This window comes from Limanda limanda, chromosome 18 (assembly GCF_963576545.1).
Source record: "Limanda limanda chromosome 18, fLimLim1.1, whole genome shotgun sequence".
NCBI lineage: Eukaryota > Metazoa > Chordata > Actinopteri > Pleuronectiformes > Pleuronectidae > Limanda > Limanda limanda.
The window spans coordinates 16,003,873-16,031,272 of NC_083653.1; the positions used below are offsets into that span (position 1 = coordinate 16,003,873).

Below are 27,400 nucleotides of genomic sequence, written 5' to 3' on the forward strand. Positions count from 1 at the left end.
GATAAAGTCACTGTGACCACTTTTTGCCTCACTTGGATCCAAGTGAAGTCAAAAGTTACAGTGATCTTATAAAACACATTTTTGGTTGTGTGAATGCAACTTTACAGGAACAGCTGGAGGGAACGTTTTTTTTCAAATTTTGCACAACTATTAACTTATTTTTGGCCTCTTAAAGATGATTTCTCAAGTTTGCCTTGAGGGAAATTCTTCATATTTTCTCAATTTGACTAACTCATTAAATTTCAGAGGCCAAAGGAAGAGGTCATGGTGACCTCATATTGATGTGGGGAAAACAATATGCAAACTGAAACTGCATTGGTTGGAGGAGACAAACAATTTTTAGGAAGAAAAGTTAAAATTGGGATCTTTAAAGAAAAGCAGATTTTACTTCAAGATAAAATAAAGTTAAATGTAGCAGTGCTATAACAGAACTTATTTAAAAAAAATCAACAGACTTCATTAACTACAAACTCTGCCATCTAGTGTTACCAAATCGTCACTGGGTCTCAAACAACCGCGGGTTCGACTCCGACCTGACGTGTCGTGCCGCTAAAGGTCCGCGAGTGGGTCCGTGGGCTGCTGTGATTGGTCAGATGGCACCGGCGCGTGATGGGGACAGAAATGTAGATAAACAGGTGGAGGTTTATGTAAATAACAAGAGGAGCGAAAGTGTTTGTTCTGCTTCCTGTGCCACAATGTGTGGAGGGTAGCAGGAGGAGACACTGTGGATTTAACACGAGGTAAGAGACACGACTACGGATGCTTCCTGGTTTATTTCCTCTAAGTGTTTGCAGCAGCATGTGTTGTTTGTCTACTTTGAAACCTCCATGTTGATCCTCAGCAGACGTGCTGCCCCTTCACGCCGGGACGAGCTGTCAATCACAGGAGGGTCTCCGCTCATTCAGCTCGGCCCCGCATCCTCCTGACGCGCGCGGCCGTGTGTCGGGAGCGCGCTCACCATGCCCCAGATGTCGGCCGCCACCGTGCTGCAGGTCGCGCTCCTGCTGTCCGCCGTGCCCGCGCAGTACCTCATCTCCCAGTGGAGCGGCTCGTCCGCGGTGCAGCGCTACCACGCCACCACGCGGTAGGTGCGATCCCTCCGCGGAGAGAAGCAGGTCCCCTCTGTGCGTCAGTCCGCTGCACTGTGACGTCACTGCACAGCTGTGATGTGAGGGTATGTGAAGGAAGCATCAAACTGTTGTGTGATTCTGTGGTTTCACTTTTCAGGTTGCTGAGGATTTGGAAAGAGTGGAGAGGCTCGTACCTCAATGGCTCTGCGTGGATGGACTGGGCAAACCAACACATGTCTTATGTCATGTGAGTGTAGCAACTGTGATAAACATGTGCTGTTTATTTATTTTTTTACTTTAGATAACTGTTATACTGACGTAGGAACCCGTAGCATTCTAATTTACATTGGTGAGCAGGATGCAACGTCCTTTTGCTGTGTGTGGCCTGAATGACATTAAAGTAAATATTGATCTTTATTCTCTGTTTTCGTTTTCATTCAAGCAGGAAGTGAACTCTGTTTCAAGTTATTGTAGGAGTGTTTTCATGCTGAGACTGACTATAGTTCTGCTTTTCCTAAAGGTCTCTGGTTGGTTTGGAACAGGAGGAAACAAGTGCCTCGCCTCCAGTAGAGTCTCTGCTTTATGGCAACGACCAGGGCTTCTTTGGAGGTTTGTCTCTAGATATTTATACAGTATTTGGCAAATTGGGGTTTGTAGAAATATCCAGAGAGTCTATGAATCACTTGTCATCTTAAATCTTGTTAGCATCAGTAAGCACAAGACAGTTTGGAATGATGCTATGTGGATGCAATGATTTAAAAGTAAAGTGTAAAGTGGTCTTTCCTTGCCTAAGCCACTTTCCTTCACCAAGTTTAGTGTGAATCAGTTCAGTACTTTGACACAATCTTACACAAACAAACCAACATATAGTAAAACAAACCTCAGTAGCAGACGTTTGTGTGTATTTGTATTTCAAAATAGGCTTTATTAAGTCTTATTGCTCATACAAAACTATAAATATATAATAAACGTACAAAAATCTGAAACATATCTTATGCGATGCTACCCTGACTATCTTCAAGAACATGTTTTAATTAGCTCCTATGTTCAAGTGAAAATTCGTCTCACACCATTCTCTCTATTTTATTTTTTTTGTCTTCATTTCTTCAGCATCCACGATAGTGCGCAGCCCCCGGCCTCCGTTTGTGTTTCTACGAGTGGGCGAGGTGGTGCTGGAGAGGAAGGGTCACATGGTCGGGGTGGTGGTGAGCTGGGACCCTGAACTGCAAGCCCCTGCAGAGTGGATCAAGAGGATGTATTCTGGCCCTGAGGTTAGCAGCTGAAACTTTTACTCCCCACCTCTCCATGATGTTCTGTTGGACACACACTTTGTTGACAACCTAAAACTCAGCCAGTTGAAGGAGTTCTGTGAATGTGTGTGTGTGTGTGTGTGTGTGTGTGTGCAGGGCACCACAGCAGAGAAGACACCCCATTACAAGGTACTGTTCAGCGGACCTGGACCCACCTCCCTGCTAATTGCATATTTGCCTCAGACACAACTGGAGCGTATCACTGGGATGAAGGTAAGAACTGGAAACGCAGTACTGGAATTTACAACATACACGCACACACAATCAGACACACTAAACCTTGTCCTGGACTCACTGTTTGATGTTTCCAGCCGGACATCCCCACCTTGGAGAATTACTTCTCAGATTTTGATGGCGAGCGCTTCATCATGCAGCCCTGGCTCAGAGAGCTCTTCCCTGAAGACGAGGTCAGCGACCCCTGACTGCTTGCTCTCAAAGATCAGATCCAACCAGCTGAGGCGTTCATTTCTAATCCGAGGCCGATCACAGAGCTTGGTTTCAGGTGTTATGATCAAATTTAGAATTTAAATCTCTTTCAATCGTTTTGAAAAGACATAATTGAATGTTTGGCGTGTTAAAGGGAAAAGATACTGACGATAAATACTTGAGATGTGACCAATTATTTAGAAAATCAGCTGTTTATATATTTTTTTCAATGTACATGACAGTGTTGGCTACTGCACCTTGAATCGACTGCAACTATGCAATAAAAAGTGTTAAAGTGTGACAGTGAGCTCTTTGGTTTCCTGAGTGAATGACAAGTGTCTTTTAGAAATTTTTCCTGCTTCTGTCTTTGAGGCTGAAGTAGACGGACACCCGCGAGGAGGCTGTGATTGTGGGTAGAGAGCTGTGTCCTCTGCCTCCATTCTCCTCATCCTCATTCCTCCAGTCCCTTGTCTCGTCCTCTCTGACCAGCAAAGGGTTTCCCAGCATTTGTCCCAGCAGCTGACTGATTTCCCTGGCCTTCTGCTGAGCATTATCAACTGCAGATACACACACTCGCTTCCTGAAACACATACAAATTCACACTTCTGATTAGGGTTGCAAAATTCCGGGAATATTCAAACTTGGAAACTTTCCATGGGAATTAACGGGAATTAACGGGAATAAACTGGAAATGTTGTAGGTAATTTATACTAACTGTATTTGCCTTGTCATATACATACAAAAATATAAACATTTTGTTTTGTCATAGGGCAAACTTTGGGCACTTGACTTAATATGCTTCTGCATCGTTGTGTCCTTCTTAACACAGGTCTTTGCACAGTATTTGCTAATGTACACAGCCTTTCCTTCTACATTGGATGGGGTGAAATGCCTCCACACATGAGATAGTGCATGTGGCATTGTTCTGTAGAATAAGATGAAAAAAAGGTTTGTAAAAAAACACTAATGCAATGCCAGAGAAATAAATAGTTAGCCAAACAATGTCTGTAAAAATATTTTACATTTGATGGATAAATTAATGGAAATAGGCTAGATGAACAGATGAACAATCCTCAATCAGCATGCTAATATGTTTTCCCCAGTAATATCATCGAAACTTACCTGACTAGTCCTGCACACTACAGCACGCCTCAATAGCCCTGCTGTAGAGTGCAGGATGCTGGGAAATATCTATGCATGTGACGGAAGAATGCACAGTGGAGGGTTGAAATTCAACGTGCAGCGTGTGCTGCATTCCATACATCTTTAAAATAGAGTTTTGAATGATGTTTTTATTGCTCAGCGTTTAATTCGCTTATTTATTTTTTTTTCAAAATTCCCAAAGTTCCCGAGCTTAACTTCCCATGGAAAGTTTCCGGAAATTTACCGGAAACTTTCTGCCCCTTTGCAACCCTACTTCTGATGCAACAAGCTAAATGTAATGAATTCAAGAAGTCTTAGAGGTGCTGAGGAGACGTGTGCTGGGTTCTTTCCTACCTCAGTTGACCCAGGCACTCTGCACTGTGGTAGAACTTTGGCGTTCCCACATGGACACTCTTGTCCAGCTTCTCCAGCAGGACACTGCAAAACTGCTCCATCTTCTCAAAGTCTGAGAAGGTGACCACGACCTATGGGAACATTTTATTACACTGTCAGATACAGCTTAACAAACAAAAAACATATGATGTTGGGTCAATTATAAATGCACAGCATCATAACAGTTTTCTAATCATTAGTGGCCAATACTAATACAAATAATAAATACTGCACCTCTGCATCCATGCGATACAGGTCCTCCTCCCTGGAGAGAAGCCTCCTCACTGAAGAATCCGTCTCACTGATGCCATGCTGTCTTGGCAGAATTAATAAAGATACATTTATTATATAATATACTGATTGTACTAATAAAACTGTACGCTAAGACGTAATTGAAATGAGCTGCTGCACTTCAAAATCTGAAAAACTTGAGTACAACTACTTTTCCTAGAAATAAGAGCAGGGCAATAAAACAATAACAATAGTAATTGCAAAATAAGTTTCACCAATAAGAATATTACAAAGTTGTGTGTATGTACGTATATGTGTGTAGTTTATATTGCTTATGCATTGTGTGTAAGCACAGAGAGGAGGTATAACACATAGTTAGTCCAGTTAGTGTTTACCCTGACCCCCCCCCCCCAAACAACTCAAGTTCTAGAACTATTTTGATTGTACTTGAGTAATATAGTCCCTCTGTAACTAGAGAGGCTAATTATTACATCAAAGACTAATTAGAGGCTCTTAGATGTTTCAGTGATTATTACTGAGGAGAGTAGAGAGCTACTGAGTACTGGCACTACCTGTGGTGGAAAGTACTTCTACTCAACTACAGTACTCTTGCAATTTGTTATTTACTTCTACCACCACTGGCTAAAGCTGATTCAGTGTTAGCATTAGCCTACATTTAATAAATAGAGCATCACAACAGCTTAATCGACTTTAAAGCCGGATGTATTAGCTCGTCACCATCTGTCAGCCCTGTAGCCTCTGTGTAAACTCCATGTAGCATCTAGCTAGCATTAGCCTCCTGTGACTCATTACTTGTACTGGTAACTGTAGTGTTTTTACCTGAGAGACTGTAAAATGTACTCGAGTCTCCGCGACACGCTGCCGGTCACCTCGGTCACTGACTCCTTGATGCTGCCCACACTCACCCGGACAGAGGCTCTGTCCGCCGGGCAACACACCTCCGCTGTGCCGGTCACCTGGAGCTCCCTCATACGGTTACCGGGACTCTGTCGGTTCACTGTTCGCACATCCGGACCCTGCTCCTTCTCGTTACCGGCAAAATCACGACCTGCAGCCGGTTGCACCGCTGCGAAGCCTCGGTTCAGAATGTCCATGGTTGGAGACGGGACAACCAACTTCCCGCTGCTATGGCAATGGACGAAATGCCCGTTGGGATATGTAGGCCACTTCCGCCAAAGAACTACAAAGGCTTTATACTTCAGCACAAGTTTTGAGCAAAAATAAATTTGATAGAATATTTAACACTTATTTCCATAATGGGAAAAATACCAGCACCATCAACAACAACAACAATAGTGATATTAATAATTTTAGAATTAATTATGTTTAGTGTACAGCGCGTCCTATTTAATTGTGAGTGATATAGAGTCTTTGGAAAGTGTCAAATTTATGTTAATTCTCATTTTTTCCCTAAATGTCTTCAATGTCCATAATTTCATATTTCTGTGTTTTGTTCATGAACATCACTAATAAAAAAACTAAAGTTAAACAAAAAATAATACATGCTTTTAAGTTTAAATTTATACAGGATTATAAATATCATTTTATTCAGTTTCAATTTCCTAAAAGTGTATATATATATATATATATATATATATATATATATATATATATATATCTTTATTTTTCTGATGAACCCTGAATGTGGCGCTCGTGATCACGTGGTTAGTCTCACCTGTGTCACGTTGTTCTGACTACTGCGTCATCACGCTCGCGCGAAGTGAATCTCTCGTTTCCTAGTGGCATTTACATTGCAATCACAGGTAAAGTTGCCAATTTCAAATAAAAAAATATTTTGACTTCGTAGGTTGACGTCAGTATCTCAGCACCTCGCTTTTGTCTGTAGTTTTTCTCCAGCTGCTAGCTTAATTCGGCATGCTAGCGCAGGAGCTAAGTAGCTAATTACACCTGCTCAAGACACACAATGCTAACCAAACACAGCTGTAACAACACATAAGAGCTCTATCACTAGTTAACCAGTAATACCAATTATACAGGTTTACTCATCGGTATGACTCAGTGGGCGTTAAATATGACTGAAGTCATCACTTATGTTGTTCATTATTTAATCTGACAAGTCAAAGGTATGGTTAGAAATGTTTTTTATACTGCTTATTCACAAAGTAGATTTAATTGACATGTTTCTCTAGACATTAAATCCTGCCAGTTTAATGATTTGTGTCAAATTTATTTTGTTGTGAACAATTGAATTTAAATAGTTTTGTTTGTGGTGTGGTCCTCAAGGACCAGATTATGTCATATAGTGACACTAAACTTCATGTGTGTACCTAACTGAACGCACTGTATCTCCACCTCGCAGTAAACATGTAGCCTTCCTATAAATACTATCAATTTGAATCCAAATATGGACTTTTGGTGAGTATTCAGAGGATGTATGGTGGTAGCAGATTCCTTTAGTTTAATTTAATTGAGTTCTGCTTTTTACCAGAACTGTAACCTGTCTTAATATACTCCCAGCCCTTCATAATAACTTTCTGCACTTCCATACTGTGCCCGAGAGAGATCCACGCTCTGCAAATATAAAAGGACACGTTCAAATTAAGAAACAACTTCACAGCACAAGCAAACTCAGAAAACATCTCTCAATTTGAAGCACAGTTGTGTGAATTGGGTATTTTTCAAGTATAAATTAAGTAGCGTAAGTCAGTTTCTCTGCTTGGTCAGCAAGTGGCGACAAAGTATAACAGTGATCAAACTGGCAGCACATAAGGGATGGGGCCTTCAGAGACGGAACAGACTCCCAGTTAAATTATGTAAATATGTTTGACATAATCAATCAAGAATTTTAACTATGATTATCAGCAAATTTAATTAAAATAATTCTTGCAGCAAGAAGAAGAGACAAAGATTCGTTTGGTAATACTTCTTGTATTTGGTTTATGGCTAATTATCAATTACTTAAAGGGTATATTAGGTAACTACAATATCAGTTTGCACAATTTTTATATATATATATATATATATATATAAATTGGATGATTAGTGAGCCTACTTTTAAAGAGCTTGAGCAATGGATAAATAAAAACATAGTAGTCAAATGAAATACAAGAGACAAAAGAAAACACTTTTAAGTGTATAAAGTTTATCTTGAAAATATTTGTTTTCCTTGTGGAAAAGACAAAATGAAATATTACATTGCATCATTAGATGGTGTATCTCTTTAGAATCTGTTATGGGCAGTGTGTAGGCCAGTCTGTCTCTGTACCGGGAACCTTGCATGTGTACCATTCTTTCATTTTTCAAGGACATTTGGGAACAGCAGAGATTTGATCCAATTCTGGACGCTGGTTTCTTCAAACGCTAAAGTTTGTTTGGTCTCCCTGGAGTCTTAAACTGTGAAATGTGCTTTATAATCACAACCTAAAAATACAAGGCAGTATTTGTTGTTATTGTCTCTGGTTTCACCGGTCCCCCGGTAGGCTCTGTGAAACCCTAGATCTGATGCGCCGCTTCGGCCAAGAAAGATGCAGCGCCCTACAATAGACTATTTTCATACGGGGGAGAGTGAGGACGATAAGGAGACCTTTAGTGTTCTAATCTCCGAGGAAGTCCAAACCATTTTCCTTCAGTGGCCTACAAACCATCAGCCCATTTTCACCCATCTTCCAGCGATCTGTTGTTTTAATCACCGTTTCTCCCGCTCCATCTCTCCAACTTCTCACACTCACAACGATTTCAGATCCCTACAGAAACATAGCTGCTCGCTGTGATGTGGTTAATGAAAATGGCAGTATGTTATTTGCTCAGTTTTTTTGATCCTCACAAGGTTGGTGACCACTTACATAAACAGAAATTCATTTAAGTATTAAAAGCGTTAATTCTTCTTTTTCACCCAGTGTTTATATAATACTGACTGTGATGTCTGCCATGACATAATGTTATAAAGATTTATGCAAACCCCCAAAAAACTGTTGATTGTGTAAATACAAAGATGGGTAATCTGAATTTAGGAGCATTTGGCCTCCGTTGTGTCCCTGGTTGTTGGGTGAAAAGGGTCTGGGGCCCCACAGATGGAGACTGTGGCCACTTAGGGGAAAAAGATTTGACTGTAATGGTCTCCAAATCTGTTGATGTGTCTCTCCCTCTCTCTTGCTCTCTCAGATGAAGTAATAAAGTTAGCCGTGTTGGAGGCCCTCCATGTCTCTCCATAGACCACAATCAAGGCCCGTGCAGTTTTATTGCAGTTTTATTTTCATATTGTCCAAGAAATCTCCAGACTCCCTCCTGCGCCCGTTGCCATAAATCGTATATCTTGACTGTATTTCTTCCACTCTGCGTTTTGTATTTATGGGTGAAGGCGATAAAACATGCAGCATGCACTCTGTGTGTCCGCAGCTGTCATCTGTCTAAGACTTTATTGTGTAAAGGGAAAAAAGTCAAGTTTCTTTTTTTCCCTTAATTTCCCTTCGAAATTCTCCCTCCATGTTTAAAAACAGATGCTGATAGAAATGAGAGAAAACTTAAAATGTAGATTGTCATTGTTTATGTCTCCAGACTTTTCTGATGAACAGTTTTATAGGTTATAAAAGCAACAGTTTTCAGCTGTGTTTAACAATGAGCTCAGGTGGTGATCATTGCTTCATCAGCAGGAGGTAATCTGAATTTATGAGCTCGGTCAACTCACAACTTCAGATGGAACATTTTATTCATATTCTCCTGTATTAATCTTTTACATTGTCATCATCCTGTGTTGGCGTTGCCTTCAAGGTTTGAAGAGAAGTTGGAACGACTGTAAAACAAGTCGTGGGAAGGGTCAACCATTCCTGCACAACCAGCACACTATTGTGGAAAAGGGAAGAATAGCACCAAACATGATGGTGTCATGGTTGTATCAGTGTGTTCCTTTGTGTCCCTATTTGCACGGAAGGAGTGTGGATGAATAAGCCTGTCCAGGTGATGTTGAGCATGGCCCATGACTACATCTCTAGTCCTGACTGCGGAGTTGAGGAAATCCTGGGGTTTCAAGTTCACCTTTCAGGTAAGTCTGATTCTTCCAACATTTTAGGTAAGTTAGTGTTGTACCAGAATGGCCCAACATTCCCCTTTAATTTAATCAAGCCACACCAACTTGCTAAAAAATGCCTGATTTTGAAAATTTAGTTTGATCTAGATCCATGAATTTTTCTCCGGGCGACACGGGAAAATATCCAAAAACGCCTGTTCTAACATTGTTAAAGTAAATAAGAATTCCTTCTGTTAGGATCCATACCAAGATTTAATGGGTTCTTTCTTGGCCCATGTCCCATCCTTTTTCATGGAAACGTTTTCAGTAGTTTCTGCGTAATCCTGCTGACAAACAAACAAATAAACCAAGGGAAGCCCAGACAGTGGTGAAAATGACCTTGGCAGAGGTAATTATATTTCGCTCTATTGTTTTACCCATGTGATGGTCTTGGGATGTGTTTCAAGCTGTTTTAGTAGGCAAACAAAACATAATTAGTCCAAGGTCACAACGTCACAGAGTATTCCCTCAAATTTGGTACTTGATTTGAAAATCACTTCTTTCTCAGATCATTACATGATGATGCTGAGGGCCATATGAGAAAAATAACTTAAATAGATGAATGTTGAGATATTATTGGATGGGGTTGTATGATTCATAAAACCCTGCATTACAAATAAGTGACCAATAAGTACACAGACTGGGTGCTCGTAGGTCCTGAGAGACGAGCCATGAGGCCAGTTCGCTGCTGACTTCTCTGCATGTCAGTATATTATCAGAGGTATTTTCTCATGCTGTCACTCAGCTCCACAGCGTCCATCTCTGTAAACAGCTCATAGTCAAATAAACAGTTGTGTCCACATACCCCTCTGCTCCCATCAGTGAGCACTTTGTACCAGCCCACATTCTGACATGTCATGTGTGTAGATTAGAATAGTTTTTTAACAACTGCAACCGGCAAAGCTATAACAGCATTAATGAAATGATTACATTTCTCAGCATTTATGATGAATGCCGCACCTTTCCTGTTTAAATCCATTTGTGGTCTCTTTTACGGTTCACTGATGAGAGGTTTCTATGTTAGGCCTACATATATGTGCATATACATCCACACACCCGCTGCACAGAACAATTTGGGGCTGAACCTGTTGTAAAGACCTCATAAAGACTCAACATCTGTTTATTGCAATGCATGCCAGAAGATTCTGCAGCTCAGACACCCACCCAGATAAATACCCACCCACTTAAACACATGCATAGAGAGGTCTGCCTGTTTTAATTACTGTGTCCAGGCATACACACAGGTGCCGACGCGAGGAAGTGCCCCAAACAATAATAACGAGATGTGTATGTGAGTTGCAGAAACAAGGGATTTTGAGATCCTTGATGTATTGGTGATGCTTTTGCATGTTTCGGATCTCAGCCAGGTCAACAGGTGTGTGTTGATTTGTGTTTCATTAGCTTTGTTGGTATTACATTTGCGTTGTGGTGGCTGATAATTAAAAAACAACCTCTTATGCTTCTCTCCAGCTCACTTTATCTTTTCGTTTCCCTCGTTTAAATACATTTTATGCATCCTAATCTCGACCATTTCCACCTCTTTCGCTCCCAGTTTGTCTTTTCCTGGAGATCTGTGTTTTTTAAGGCCTGGTTGAGTTTCAGGGCTCCATTAAAAGTTCAAAGGCAGCGTTTACTACTGTAACTGGAGCTAGTCTGCGCTGAGGCTTTTCACTAATGAGTACACAGCATACACACACACACAGAAAATACTTATACCCACACTCAGACACACAACAACACATGTTCCCCTCATGGAGGCCGCAGCGACATTCCCCTCAAAGTCCGTTGTTACTGCAGGATCCGTGTCCTACTGAGTGCCAAAGATCTATCACAGATTTAACAATCCTTTCAGCACCCTGTCCCCGTTTGTTCCCCTCTTTTCACTTCTCCCTCTCCTCTCTTCCAAACAACACATCAGACTGCCTTCCTGACAGATGAACTGGGAAATGTGATTTTTATAATACCATCAACATCAGCTCTCTCTGACAGCCAGTTATATTTCGTGAGAAAACGCTTTTTATGTTTTTCTTTGTATGTAGAGGTTGGGGAGCATGTCACAAATACATGCTTACATATACATACATCCCTGATTACAAAAAATACTCAGTTCAGTTAATGTGGCTTTTGAGAAAAACATTTAATTAAATTTTGTTTTAATGTCATTATTTTTCTTATGTAGGGTTTGTTCACACTCTGTCACACTGTGGCTGTCGCAGTAACACTCTTTTATACCTTTAAGCCCTCACTTCCTCACTTGCATCTTGGTTTCATGTCCCACTCTTTATGGCCCCACATCACTTACCGTTATCAAGTTTCTTACACATACTGTGTGCCTGTGATCCTATATGACGTGCCGACCGTCTGTTCTTGTCTGCGTGTCTTAGTTGTCAAGTGTATGTATACTCTAGCTTTAACGTGGACATGCTCCCACAGTGCATAGAGACCTTTACAGACAAGAAAATAACCAGAGAATTCGTTAATGGTTTCACGACACCACTTTCCACAAACCTTTTATAACAAATTAGAATTTAATAATGTTTGTTGAGACTTTGGAGTTCTGCCGAGTTTGACCTTCCCCTCCGCTGTGTCCGCGGATGTCTGACATTCCAGAGTAAACACAAAAACAAACAGCCCAGACTGCAAGGCCTGGGATTAGACTGGTGGTATAGACATATTTCCACATGCCAAGCTCTGTGTGTGTGTGTGTCCGTGTGTGTGTGTTTGTGTGTGTGTGTCCGTGTGTGTGTGTGTCCGTGTGTGTGTGTGTGTGCGTGTGTGCATGTGCGTGTGTGTTAGGGTGATTTGACTTACTCTAAGGTTTAGTTTTTATGATTTAAATTACTGAGTTGGGACTTTGCTGTTATTTTTTTTTTTTTTAGAAAATATACTTTGCGATGTATTCTCTTACTCAATTTTATTTGCTTTTGATAGTAAGTATAGTATAATATAATTACATTCAGAAAGCAGATGTGAGATGCTGCTCATTGCAAATCAAGACTGTTGTTAAATTTACAGACAGCAATTTTGTTTTCAACGTATCCTTAACTCATTCAAAGTTATGATTATTTGGTTTAAAGCTGCAAAAATAAAGGGGACTAGATTCCACAGAATTTAGCTAAGTTACTGCAGCTCCATATGACCCCAAGTAAGACATTTTCTCATGACTGGTTTTGAACCGAGCTTGGCAATAACAATGCTGGTACTTCCTGCAAGCTCACAGGGCCGTACAAATCTCCAACATAGCGACCCAATTATAAAAACTACATATACCCCTCATGGTTATTTTTTAATGTGTTTAAAATCTGGTTAAGAGAATTTAGTTAAGCGTTTAACAATTTCAAGATTTCATTACTAATTCAGATGTGTGTAAGTGTGTGTTTGGAACAGAAGCTGAAGCTGATGGACTCAGGCCAGAGGGGCAGGGTAATGGGGTTCAGAAACTCAAAACGCCAAACGTTTATTATTTACTCGTTTGCAGCGGACCTGCCTTCAGGGGAGAATCTCCATCAGTGACCCTTGGCCCCCAACTCACAGCTCCCTCCATTCTTCAACTCCCTCCTTCCCGATACCTTCTCTCTTCTCCTGTCTCCCGTCTGTGGTCCGAAATGTTGAAAGGAGAATAAAAGAATACAATGGAACAATATCTGAGGTCATCTGAGCTGAGGCTGCCTTTCCGGGAACAGCGGAGGTTTCTGAGGCAATATTCTTTTTATTCTTTCATTATGGCAGAGAATCAGGGACGAGTGAAAAACATACTTCCCAGCTTCTTTTTATCCAAGAACAGATCCAGGGCGATAAAAGTGGATGCTTCAAAACTTTACGGCTTACCACTCTCACTCCTTCCCTTTCGCCATTCAGACCCATCGTCCCTCACTCTCCCCCTCTCTTCCTTCCCCTCCATCATTCTTCTTACCTCTGGGGAGCGGCAGGAGTCTGCTGCCTGTTGGCAATGTGGATAATAAACACCCCAACCCACGGCCGTCCTGCACCTTGGGGCAGGAAACTCCATACAGACGCACCTGCATGGGCTACCATGACAACAAGGACCATCTGTCCGTCAAACCAGTGACTGAAAGAACCTGTCCTAAGTAAATGCGAGAGGATAAACACACATACGCACTCACAGTTGCCTGGTGGACCTGGGTCAAGGGTTAAAGAACCCCATTTCCTGTCCAGACAGACGAGGGCCAAACACCCCTCCTCTCACTTCCACTCCTTTCCTTTCTTCCTTGTTTCTCCTGCTCCCCCCTTCTCTGGTGGTTTCTCTCTATCTGAGCTTGATATTCATTGTACTGCATTTTTGTGTGTGTTTTTGATTGTGATTGATGCAGTGTGCGTAATGGCAGCCGCGGCTTAGCTGCCTTAGCTCATCCTAGCGATTATTAGCCAAGCAGCCCTTTTCTCACAGGAGCTCTCAACTGCCGACTGAAAGGCTGATTTAATAACGCAATGGAGTAAGCTAATCTCTGAAAAGTTACCATGTTTTTTTTTTTTTTTTTTTTTTACAGACTACTCTCAAGAGCTTCATTAAAAGGGCATGCTCTTATGTTACACAGATCTGAAAAGGCTTTGGCCAAAGATTCCTGTTAGTCACTATTGAAACCAGCTTCTCTAAAATAATTTGTGCTCTGTATTAAATCATCACACTACAGAAAAACTCTTCGGTCCTTTTGAGGGCTTTTCAGAGCACACATGGCCAAATATATCTCGATATGCTTTCATGCAATTGAACTACTCCATGTATACGTAAATTATCTTATTACCAAGACCCATCCCTCGCTAGGGAGACAAACCGGAGCACGCCTTGTATGTTTTTCAAGCATTAAGAATATATTTGACTGCAATTCTGCCCATGTCTGCATCGGAGCGAGCCTCTGTGGTGCGGCGGTGCTCTGGTAATAGCCTGTGTGCTGTGCTGAGATTAATGTGAGGACTTATTGATGTAATGATGGAGCCATGAAAGAGCACTCTGGGCCGTGGTTTGGGCCCAACACATGAGCCTAATGGACTCTGTGTGTATGTTTGTGTGCATGCGTTACATCTGTGTGTGTGTGTGTGTGTGTGTGTGTGTGTGTGTGGTTTTGGGCTGAAACACATGAGATTAATTGAGAGGCTTTGCGTTCAGAAGAAGGGACCTCCACAATTGAGTCTGTGTATTTCTTTGAGATTGTGTTGCATGTATGAAATACCTGACTTCAGGTGTGTGTTGAAATGTTGGTGTGTCTTTACATGTGTGTCTGACAAACCGTATGACCTCAGACTTCTCTCTGTACTTGCGACGTGGTTCTCAGCTGCCAAGCGCTTTAGGGGCAGAGCAGCTCATACAGACCCTGCGGGACAGCGGGGTTGGAGGCAGCATAGAGGGAGGCTGAGTAAATACGATGTGGTACCCTCACAACTAGTGCCCTGCGGTGTGTGTCTGTGTGCGGGGGGTGTATCTATGTCCTCACAGATTCTCCGGTAAGGCCCAGCAGGTGCTGACAGGACCCCCTTCATCTCTCCACTCCCCCTACAAACCCTGTTTTCTCTGTATATGTGTATAAATGAATATATATGTGTGTGTGCGTGTCATTGCCAACAGGCTTGATCTACTCAGTGTGGGTCGGATGTTGAAGTGATTGACAGCAGAACAGTCACAGGGGCGATTGAGAGCAGTTGTGGGAAGAGAGGGACCTTACAGCCTTGCTGCTTTCAGCCCTGAGGGTGAGAGCGAGACAAATACAGAGAGAGAGGGAGAGGGAGAGAGGGGGATCAGAGAGTCTAAACAGATACAAAACAGAGCTGGGGAACAAATGAATGAATGACGTCCTGCATATTTGAGTCTTACAGGAGCCCGTTTGTTGGTTTAAGAAACACAGACAAGATAAAAATTAACTGAATTAATAGTGGTCTTTGTAATCACCCTGACTATTCACTGATCTCATGGGTGGGAAACCATGGGGACCACAGAGGTTTATGGGAAACGGTACATACACTGGGAGTGATGTCATACATAGGAGACAGACCAAGCTCTCCCGGACTGATACGGTGAAGGGAGGACAAATATGGGCTGCAAGATCAAAAATGCTAAAGACTCCTCATCCAAGCTGAACTGTGATTTCTCTCAGGCCCTTCATATTCCCCTTAGTTCTTGTTAGTTCATGCTCAAAGAACTCAATGTAGGCATCGCCATCTTTCTAAAACATTTCATAGATTAAAAATATAATTTGGCTCGTGGTTCATTGATTAAGTTGTGTGCCATTAATCATCGTGTTAATCAACAATCACTGTCAACAACTGTCTTGCAATCACTCTGGTCTCTGCAATATCTCATTTTATTATATAGTGTCTAATAAAACTGAAAAATCTCCTCATTTAAAAATCAAGCCGGTTATTTATTTGAAAAAACACTCTTTATATGCTACAGTTGAAGCTCCATGGACTCTGAAGTAAACCAGGCATGAACTCACAGGAACTCACGCTTCACTACAGCCATTGGAGGAGAGAGATGTATCCATCCAGGTAAGTGAATAAAATACCCTTTTTTTCTGAGGCCCTTCTGCTGGCTTTATTTGAGCATGTGTGCCGGAGTGACAGCCACAGTGTCTGTGCCAGGGCAGCACAGGAGAGAGTGGGCCACTGGCCATCTGGGTTTAAAAGGTGTCTTTAAATGGCGGAGGTGTAAATCTACTGCCCATGTGCCGAAGGGGATGTCCGTTCCTCTCGGGCCCGCAGACCCACTCACAGATCAATAAAGTTAACTCAAAACATTCACACTCTGCCATCTGAAATCAACCATTTAATGAGTTGCTGTTCCTGTAAAAGTGGAAAAGGCCCCTTCAGATTTATTAGAAAAGTGAGAGTAGAATTCCAGAGAGGAGGAAGAAGAGGAAAAGGAGAAGGAGGAAAGAAAGAGGCAGAACTATAAGGTTTCTGCTTGGATTCATTTCAGGACATTTAAGAACCACTGACTGCATCTTTATGAAACACACAAATAATGAAAATAGCTTCTTGATCCACTTTTTATGAGCAAGCATATTTAAATAGATGTGATTGGATGCTTATTACGGTGGTAAGAATGCACCAGACAATAAAAGCAACGTGAGGTATTGTAATTTCACTTATAGTATTAAATGTAATCCAAACGTGGGCCTGCTTTTAGAAATCATTTCACCAGCAGCAGAATGGCTCTTCAGCATGCTTCAGCAAACGACTATAAACTTTTTTTTTACAAACGAGACCAAATGCTGAAGCGGTCGCACGAGTTACCTCTATTTCCACAGGCCTCTGAAATAACTCATACTCCTGGTGATGTGTGAAAGAAGTTCTGGCAAACCAGTCATCCATTTACAAAGACCTCGAGATGTATCAGTTTAATAAGAGGGAAGTGTGGAAAACATATTTCCGATGGGCTTTCTATAATGTTTATGTTGGTAACTTCATGTCATTGAGCTACATTATAAGGCTGAGCACTGCATGCAGGATTTGTTAAATGTGTAGAGGGAGCTCAGTAGAGCACTCTGTGAAAGTCCCCTTTAATTCAATTAAGCTGCACTAAATTTCACACACACAAGCCATTTTTAAGAATGAACTCTGGAGGACGCTCTCCACTCAGACACATTCACAACAACACAAACCTGGAGTGTTGAGGTGAGGGGTAGCACAGGAGGCTTAGGCAGGACGTAACCTATTCATTCCACTGTGGAGATCACAGGTTTTTGTTTACAGCACGTCAATACTGGCATTATCACCAAAAACTCTCCTGCCACTTTCATCACATGTTCTCAAGGTATAGCTTCTGCTTTTCATCCTAATATGTTTGTTTTGTTTTGATTTGTTTTGATTTGTTTTGATTTGTTTTGATTTGTTTAAAATGTTTGCATGTCACATGTCAGAAACGTCATCAAATTGCCCTCTTGTTGGTGGTGAATCCTCGAGAGGATCTACTTCTGTTTTCACACATGGGCTCTCTCGGACATCAAAACCATAGTTTTTACTAAAGGACTGTCAGGAGCAAGTCTGGAGCCTCTCACGCTGACCTTTTAGTTCTCACAGTCTCTCTGCAGAATATCAACAGATTATCTGGAGATCAGTGCATGTATGAAAGCAGCCTCATAGATATCAGTCCCCTAAATATGCCAGATTTTTCCCCGAACAAGATCCGTGCAGTATTAGGAATTCATTATCAGGGAAATTGGTAAAAAAATTATGCGGTATTCCATAATTTAAAAAAAAGTGGTGAAAATGTTCTACATCCATCCAATTGTCCGGATCCCTTATAAATAAAGTTTTTTCTTTGCTCATGTCCCATCATTACAGGTTTTGTGGATATCCATTCATTAGCTTTTGCCACAAACTAACAGAGGTAAAATCATAACCTCTGTTGACTAACTGTAGACTGTCTTCTCTGAAGCTAACGCTGGATTATTTCGGCCTCTCCTCTCTTTCATGTATATTCTTAGTTTGGGTCTTGGTTGTCAACCTTGAAACATCGCTGTGCTCTCCCGGGTTTTCCACCTTTGTCCGTTCCGAGGTCACGGCCCATATACGCACGTTGTCATGTTCATGTAAACGCCGCTGTCTAGCTGACAATCATCCGATGATTGGTTTATGCTGATGGAGTGCATATTTAGTGTTCCATTTAGTCTCCACTTCCCAGAATCTCTCGCTCTCTGCTACCAGCCGGTCGTCCCCAGGGGGCCACACAGGAAGAGGAAGGAAGATGGATGAAATTGTCCTTTTTATGGCGATGTCTTACTTTTAGGGTTTACATTACTACATTTTGAGGTGAATCCCTCTAGCAGCTGCCACCCGGTGTGAAGTTGCACAAGGCTGTGATACCTGCACACACTGCTTTTATGGTTGTTGCAAAGAAAATCCTACATGTTAACAAGCGCGCATGGAAAGAATTACACTGTGGACCGGGTGCCGTGTCCCATCAGGCGTGAACCGGCACATGCCTCGAGACACGTAGAGTGACAGCCGCTGACAGTTGACGTCACAGGTCAGGAGCGGTGAGCACCAACTGTTCGGGGCAGTTCATGACACGCAGAGCCGTTGAGCTGGGTGTGTAGACGTGTCTTGTTTTGTGTCCGGGCTTAAGAGGCTGTGACACACTCGGTGCAGGAAGGGTAGCTAAACATGTGTGAGGCTCCAGCATATTTGTGCTGCTAATAGGTTGTTTGGGGAAGTGTGTGAGGCTGTGTGTTTATGCTGCTAATGGGGGTTTAATTTGATAAGCGGTTGGCGGATTTGTCAGCGCTGAGCTTGGAAGAAGGGAATTGGGCTCTGTATATTTTGAGTAAACATGAAGAAATTTGCTCCAGGTTTCCTCTTTCTATAACCTGTATCCTCTTAGTTTGACATGATCATGTCAGATCAAGATGTTATTTTGCATTGAAAAAGCTTCTGTTCCTCTCTGAAAATGGCTCCAGCATTCTGGGAACTGCACTTATTTAATTTCTTTCTTGATGAGTAGATGAATACTACTTTGCCTCACCAAAAAAAAATTCTGTTCTTCATATCGATCGTCGTTTTGTGCTTTAAAATGTATTCTGTCACCGATTAGGCACCTTTATTGATATAGCAGTGGTATTGGAAAAAAAACAAACGACCCTTGTAATTAATTCTGCGTCAGTCTTTACACTGAAATAAACTTAACAGCTTGTCATCAGCATTTGTTAACCATACAATCTGCAGTGTCACCTGATCTGATCGAGTCATATAATCACAGCAAAGCATCACTATATTTACCATGTGTTTCCCCAAAACTGTAAAGTAACTAATTAAAAGCTACAGAGGTGACTGTTAACAGACTCTGGTTTAACTCTGCTCATATGCACTCTGGTTTTGGGCCTATATATACGAAACCCTCTTGGTCTAGTATGGCCGACATATGTAGCTGGGGGTGGAAATGGAGGGGCTGTAATATAGTCACAACAGAGTATTCAGAGCCAAAGGAAACAGTGGTCCCTCTCCTTCCTAAACAGGACGAGACCACACGCATGCTGAACTGAATTACTGTTTCTATGCATATAGATCAAGAACACTTGCTTTTTTTGACATATTTGATTCTTGCACCTATTCTACTATTTTTGGTTGATCCTGAAGTTCCTTTCTCAAACACACACGTCTCCTTTCTGTACAAAGACCCAGAAGACCCTGCTCGATGAATGGCTCCACTGTTCTTCTCTTATCTTTTTATTCCTCCAGCTCCTCTTCCTCCTCCTCCTCCTGACCAGGAAGTGAACTGAGTCAGACAGTATCATCATAGATAGACGTCCCCTCTCACTCTCCAGTTTACATATGCATAGACACACATTTAGATATAAATGTGCTTGTGAGACACATTTCTTCACAACCTTGAACACCCACTCTCTGTTTATTTCTCTACGTCTCTCGCATTCTCTCTCCCTCTCTCTCTCTTTCTTTTTCTGGCTTGGTTCAGACCATTTGTTCCCTTGTGTCCCCCAGCTCAGCCTACCCCTCTGAAGCATTGTGTCTGCCATTTGGCAGAGAGAACAGTCGAGCAAGTTTAACTAAGGTCACATGAATAATGTAAGCTTATAAAAATTTTTTTCTGCGACAGGAAAGTTGCTGACGTGATATAATCTACAAACTCAAAGCTACAGCATCATGGGAGTTTATTTGGTGATTGCCCTGCTATGATCCTTGGTAGAAATGTCATACAGTAAAAAGACAGTTCTGCACTATGAAGTTTACGTATCTTTTTCAATTATTAGCATAATGATTCCACAGTCATGTGTAACGGAGCAGATCAGTTGTGTGATTTCTGCTTCTTGGTTGTCTTGGCACAGCAGCGGTGCAGTGAATTCAGCCACTGTGTATGTGCATGTGTGTTTGTGGTGTTATTCCAGGTGTTTCGTAAGGAATGGTGTATGTACATCAGCTGGAGACCGGAGAGAGGAGAGGTAACATCCTTCATCACCACACATGGTGTGTGCCTGTATGTGTGTATGTGTGTGAGGGAGAGAGAGAGAGGTAAAGAGAGTATGTTGGCTGAGGAAGTCAGGGCGGATTTTCTAAGAGCCATAGACACCCAAAGATGCTTTGAAATATTATATGGAGAAGAGGGGGACGGGATCCAGCACTGTGTGTGTGTGTGTGTGTGTGTGTGTGTGTGTGTGTGTGTGTGTATGTGTGTGTGTGTGGTGGTAAACGTATGTAAACACTCTCCTAATCCCTGCTGAGTTGTCCAGCCATAGCACTGTGCCATAAGATACCCACACATGCAAAAGGCCACACTGAAAATCCTCAGATCTTGGTTTGAGTGTGTGTGTGTGTGTGTGTGTGTGTGCCTGTCAACATGTCATGTCCAGGACTTGGTGGCAGTAGTGTATAAACTTGGACTTCAGAATTTTGTTCAAAATTTCAGTGACATCTATGATTTCACAAATGATCCCCAGATTATTATCGTGAGATATTTTATCCGACCATATCAGAATATGGTTATTCTGAATGGTCTCAAAGCAAGCTGTCATGGAGAGGAGGAAGTGTCTGCCCTCAGTATGTGCCGCATACTTATTGTTTGCTCAGACTCTGTTGAGCAAAGTTACGTAAAAAAGACAGATGAGTAATATGAATTTCGAGTAAACATCATACATTTTGTTCATTTCTGAAAAAGGAGATCGGTCATTAGCGTGTCCCAAGCTTTAGGGACACAACCATATATTAAGTGTGTACAGTGTGTATTTTGTTAAGGGTGTGTCATTTAGTGGGTTTAGGGTATAAAAGAAAGCCTCTAATAAGCAGAGACATTGAAAACTTCCTTAGAAATGTGTTTTGCTCATTTACTTTCTTTACCAGCCAAAACGGAGAATAATAATGGCGAGGTAACATTATGAATTACAAGCTGAGTGTAAATGGCTCGTTGTGGTAACTGAAAGAAATTAATCGTGTGCATCAGTTGATATTTAGTCTTAAAATATTTCAATAAAAGTTAAAAAGTGAAAGTAGGTAAGATGTATTTAATCTGCTTTTGTAACTCAAGTGTCCTTTTTTTGTCTCATCATGTGATTAAATATAAAACGCTAAATTAAGTATATATTTAACATTAAATATTAGATAATGATTAAATATATATGAGCAGATGTTTTTCAGTCCAGTCAGTCTTGTCTCTCTATAAAATGACCAGATGTTTAATGAGAAAGAACCTGAAATCTGTTCTTTCGATAAGTGACAAACTACCATGGCCTCTCATACCAGTACAGTGTGCTGTAGGTATGCTGTCACACTATCTGTCCAGTGTAGCTCCCCTTTGACCTCTAACCTGGCATAAAGGGAAGTGACACTTCTTGATGGTCATTCCTTAGCTTCCAGTGACCTTCCAGGACCTCAGCCACCGCCACCACACATGGAGGCCCCAAGATGTCCTCTTTAAAGTCCCTGCATTTGTTGGCCTGTACTTCAGAGGAACAAGGATATCCAGAGTGACCAAAATCTTGACTTGACTTCAGCATTACATGTACAGTATAGCAAAGGAAATCTTAAAAACCTCTGCCTGGTCTATTTCGTAACTTCTGCAGAGTCGCTTTATTAACGGTGCAATATGCCCTAATGCAATAATTTCAACCGTTGATGTGTTTTACATATAGCATCAGAGACCACACACTGATCGATGACCTCAATACTCTGCACTCTGAGCCTTTTGAACTACGTGAACACACACACACACACACACACACTGGCAGCAGGCAATAGTTTTGCGTAGGATATGGAGAGTGTTGAATCTCGCTGTGACTCCAGGAAACCCTGTGCTCACTTCCACCTTCAGAAGGATGAAAGAGGTTCAGTTCCACTCCCTACAGTGTGTGAGTGTGTGGGAGTGTAGCACCGCTTTGGAGCCCCTATCTCCTGTCTTTGCGGTTCCAGCATAAGCACATTACAAATTCACACATCCCCCTACCGAACACCCCCATACTCCTAACCTCTATCGCTCCACATCCGATACAATCACAACATGGCTACAAAGAGGCGGCCAGGTAGGGGGTACTGGTGCCTATGTGTGTGTGTCTGTGTGTGTCTCCAGCTCTATTCATGGGGCAGGATGCGGGTTTTTGGCGCTTGCAGGAAAATAGTGAGAAATTCCCTCAACCTCAAAGACTGTGGACATCAGTTGCCCTTGTTTTCCTTCATCTCCCTATTTTAGGCTATTTTAAACTCAGAAACCCCAAACCCTCAAACAGGGGAAAGGGGGCATTTGATTATTGCAATCTGCTTTTCTTACTTCTACTTCTCCTCCTCTTCCTCTTCCTCTCCATCTTCCTCTTCCTCTTTTCCAAACTATGTGTCAAAGGGCATCTGGCTACAGTAGAATAATTTGTTCTTTGTATTATTAACTTGCTTTATAATATAAAATCTAACAAGAAACCTCATCTAAAGTTTGAGTTGAATTTTCACGAGTCTCTTTAGACTTTATAAGTGGATCTGTTTAGTTATTGTTTGTTCAGCTTGATAAATTGGCTGGTTCAATGTATTGCAAGGAGTAAGCCTATTGCAGCTACACTGGGGACAGTATATATGTCGGCTAATAAGTGACCGGAAATTGTAGAATTTATATGTTTAAAATAAAAACCTAAAGAATACTGGCCAATATGCAGTTATTTAATCCAATCAGCATTGTATATGTTGTTGCACTGTATTAAAACAACACAACCGATGATAAAAAAAAGTGCTGTACTTCATTGTGTTTTTGATGTAGAAAGAAGCCTAAGTTAAACAATGGCAGTAGGGAACATTTGCACAATGCTGAACCACACGACCGCAAAATATGTGAACGTAATTATTCTATTCTCAATGCAAATTTCCCATTAACTAGATAATCTTACCTGTTGCTGAGCCACTGTACTGACCCACTGTATCATTCACTTAATTAATTTACCAGCTCACTTTTTATGTGTAGCTCTCACCAAATTTGCACTTCACACAAATATCCCTTTTCTTTCTTTTGGAACGCTTCTTTAGTGCAATGAAACACTGCCTGCTTGTTTTAAAAGTTTCATAATACAAAGTAAAGATGTTCAAATTAAGTCAAAAACAACATGGGAGCAGTTAACAGCAACTGATGACATTTCTAGGAGCGGATGGCAGGACCACAAACTTCCTTCATTTTCATTTTGAGTTTCATGTACCTTTTAAAATAAATAGCCTCTGGCTTCTGATGGCCAGTCGTACTGCTGCACATAAAACACTCACATGCCCACAGAGGCCTGATTGACACACAGTTCACATATTAACACAGAAACAGACGGGTTCGTTGCACGCCCGCCAGTTCACACCCAGCCACAGACCCACATGTCCACCAACCCACCCACACACACACCTATACACAGTGTCTGTGACTGTGTGAGATTGACACACAGTAAAGTTTTACAGGTGCGCTGAAGCGGATAATTAGCCTGTTAGCTGTGACTAATGAAATCTCCACTGCTGTGCCCTCAACTGCTGCCGGGGCAGAGGCCACTTTCCTGTTTGGATAGGCAGCACTTTAAAGCAGAGCGGAGGGGAGCCAGGAACCTATATGTGGGCGTGTTCTTTGTGTGTGTGTGTGTGAGTGTACGTGTGTGTGTGTGTGTGAGTGTACCTGTGTGTGTGTGTTCAGTCAAATACAGGATGAAAGAAGGAAATGTGAGCAAAAGTCAATTGAATGAGAGCAGAGAGATGCAGGTGGACATTTCACTCCGGGGCATCCACATGGATATTATGTTTTCACTGAAAGCACACACTGACACACCCTGATACACAATAACTTAAATAGTAATGGCCACAAGCATTAGACTTTGTATGGACCCCAACCTTTTTATTTCTTTGAATTAAATCATTTTAACTTATGCTGTGAGAATGAAATCTAACTTTAATAATTTTTCAGTTGTTACAGTTTTTTAAATATGTAATGTCTCACTGTATAAATGATTGAGAATAAAAAGAAAACATGGAATCGACTAATTTAATAGGGGTAGGGTTCTCAGAGGTTGTAGTTAATGGTTTGTTCCAACACTGCCTTTGTACAGAGGGTTTGTCAGAAAAATGTATCAACTTCATTTACTTATATTGCGGCAGAAAGCTGGAAGGTAAAAGATATTTTAACAGTTTCACATATTTATCAGTTTTTGTTGACCATGGTTTTTTAACCTTAGCAGCTCACCCCTAACTTTTGTTAGATTATGCACAAAACATAGACATTTCAATGAAGAGAGAGAGAGAGAGAGGATGTCACACCTCGTTAAGCCCTATATAATTAAACACTGTCATATCTTGTGACTGAACTGAAAGTCAACAAAAAATGAGGTTGTAAAAACATTGAGAAAGTTTTGAACAGCATTACAGAGCATTGTACATGAAACCAAGCCTGGACTGGTTGTGTTGGGCTAGGCTGTAATTTACAAAAGTATAAAATGTTTTTCTTATTGATTGAATTTAATTGGAGGCACAAACAAAGAATAGTTTTTCACCCCAATTATTGCTAATTTTACTATTCTAGCTAGTTGATGATATCTGGCAAGTATTTTTTAAAATCATATCAAGCTATTGATTGTTCAATGCAAAGTTATGCCCTTGATCTGGGAACGACTATAAAAGTTGTTTTTGTTTGACTCTGAGCAGCCTAGGACTGTTGTCGGTCACAGGCTCACTGTCAAACTGCCGCTGAAGCCTTTGATTCAGTGTGTGGCTGTGAGGATACTTTGTCTTTTATCATCACTCTGTCCTTCAGCTCACTTGTGTCACTTAAATAGAGTGAGTAGTCAACAAGTGTGCGTCTACTCTGTGTGTTTGTGTGTCAGTGAGGGCAGCCCCACAAGGAGAGCTGATGATGGGCTACATACAGCTCACCCCTGACCCTCGTGCCACTTCAGGAGTTGGAATGTGCACACACACACACCGACACACACACACACACACACACACACACACACACACACACACACACACACACACACACACACACACACACACACACACACACACACACACACACTGCTCCCTCTGCCTCACGACCAGCTGCTGACAGAGCTGATCGCTGCAGTTACGCTGCCTGACGACGTAAACCGATGATTGGCTCAAGGAGCAGTCAGCAGCATGTCATGTCAAACCCTAACCCTGACCTGTGACCTCTGACCCCTAACTCAGGACAGTGGCATGCCATAGGGATAATCATGTTATGCACAAGACCTTCAAATGATCGCTTCATCTTATTTTAGTTGGAGGCAATAAACAGTCGGCGTTTCAAAAGGAACAAAGTCATTATCAGCTCAACCTATTGTGAGCCTGTCCTCACTTTTAGCTATATTTAGAAAGTGTGTGTGACCATTGGATAATTTAGACGTTGTATATACATTTAAATCCTTGAGGTAAGCTTACTTGATTCCTTTTAAAACAAAAGCACCATGAATAATACTTTGGGGTATAATGAGCTTTAAATCATATTTTAAAAATAATACAGAGCAACAATTTTTTGTTGTCCTGCCTCTTCAGTTTGTTGGATGTGAAAAGTTACAAATGTGTCTCCTATTGTTTTGTGGTGTATGGTTAGGTGATGCTGCAGCGTGGGGGGGCTGTACCGCTCTCTAGGTGGTACAGTGTTAAAGGCCAGTGTCTTAGTAAATGTAACGAGCTGGCAAGATGTGGCTTCAGAGGTGCTGTGTGTGTGTCCCTGTGTCAGGAACTGATGGGACTTCTGCTGAAGTCATCAGTGCTGTCACCTCTGTGACAATCCTGAACAAGCATGTGCAAAACCTCCACTGATGAAAAGATTGTGTGTTGTTGATGCGTCTATTTTCCATAACATACACTCTCCATTTTGTATTAAAGTGTGAAACTTCTTACAGTCTTTGTTCTTGTTTGGAGACTTTAGGGGACAGACTTCAAACTAGCTGGTGGTTTCACTGCTGAGTCCCGCTCACACACACACACACACCGATGCAAATGTGCCCCAAACTTTTGGTTGTCGTGAAACTTACATTCGCTGTGGAGAGTTGGCTCCACTTTTTTCATTTAAAAAATGAAAGCAAACGCTATTTGGTTCTGTTTTATTCATACTGTAAGAGAATAGTGTGTGACCTATGGATGAAGGAATGGAGGGAAAGACAGAAGAACAAAGGAGAAAACCAAAGAGAGGCAGTGATGATGATGATGATGATGATCGGGCTTTACGATGTAAAAGTTCTGATGGGAATTTCAGCTGCTGGAGCAAAGGAACAAAGCAGATGCATGTGTGTGTGTGTGAGAGAGCTTTCAGATCCCTCTATGCTGTTCTCCCTCTGAGGAACAGTAATTGTGATCCATGCTCTGTTAAAATCTACAGCGCAATGGGACCAGCACGAAGACATTATACACACACACACGACTGCCTGGTCTGTGCTGCAGTGGACCAATGAAGACATCACATGAATGAGCCCTGTCAATTTACCTGCTTTCACACTCCGTCCATTCTAATCCTACAAATCTGGATCACTCCTCGCTTCCTTTCTTCCTTTCGTCCTCCCTTATAGCAGAGGTTAATCTCAGGGGAGATGCCTGGCAGTACTGAGGCTGGCCTCCGGGGGGAGCTCTGACTCATATTGAATAGATGGAAGTTGAAGCAGCTGCACAAGCTTGGCCTTATTTTTGTACACTATGCAATAAGACTGGGAATAAAGTCATCCAAAGATTTAAAAGATTTAAAGTTGCAGAGTAAATGTTCATGTTAAACTATTTAAAAACCTCCTAGTGCTTAATGCTTTGACACAGCTGAAATCTGTTGTTCTTTTGCACCTCAAAAGTTTTGGTTTTCAAAGGATGAAAACAAT

The 27,400-nt window shown here is 41.6% G+C and overlaps 2 protein-coding genes across 3 annotated transcripts; one reads left to right on the forward strand and one right to left on the reverse strand.

The window, feature by feature from the left end:
- Positions 1–614: 614 nt before the first annotated feature.
- On the forward strand, positions 615–3,107 carry si:dkey-261l7.2 (uncharacterized protein LOC569751 homolog). 2 transcript variants are annotated; one of them, XM_061091292.1, is made up of 7 exons: positions 615–740; positions 842–1,084; positions 1,228–1,317; positions 1,591–1,679; positions 2,181–2,341; positions 2,477–2,593; positions 2,692–3,107. In XM_061091292.1, the coding sequence occupies exons 2-7, from the start codon at positions 960–962 to the stop codon at positions 2,800–2,802; spliced, it is 693 nt and encodes a 230-aa protein (XP_060947275.1). In that variant the 5' UTR covers positions 615–740; positions 842–959; the 3' UTR covers positions 2,803–3,107. The 2 variants fall into 2 exon arrangements, with proteins under 2 accessions (XP_060947275.1, XP_060947276.1); XM_061091293.1 differs by having other exon boundaries at positions 845–1,084.
- A 41-nt stretch (positions 3,108–3,148) lies between these two features.
- Positions 3,149–5,688, reverse strand: irak1bp1 (interleukin-1 receptor-associated kinase 1 binding protein 1). The gene is made up of 4 exons (XM_061090944.1): positions 5,414–5,688; positions 4,577–4,658; positions 4,304–4,434; positions 3,149–3,386 (listed from the first exon to the last, which is right to left on the reverse strand). Exons 1-4 carry the CDS (start codon positions 5,686–5,688, stop codon positions 3,149–3,151), a joined length of 726 nt encoding a protein of 241 aa, XP_060946927.1.
- Positions 5,689–27,400: the final 21,712 nt, after the last annotated feature.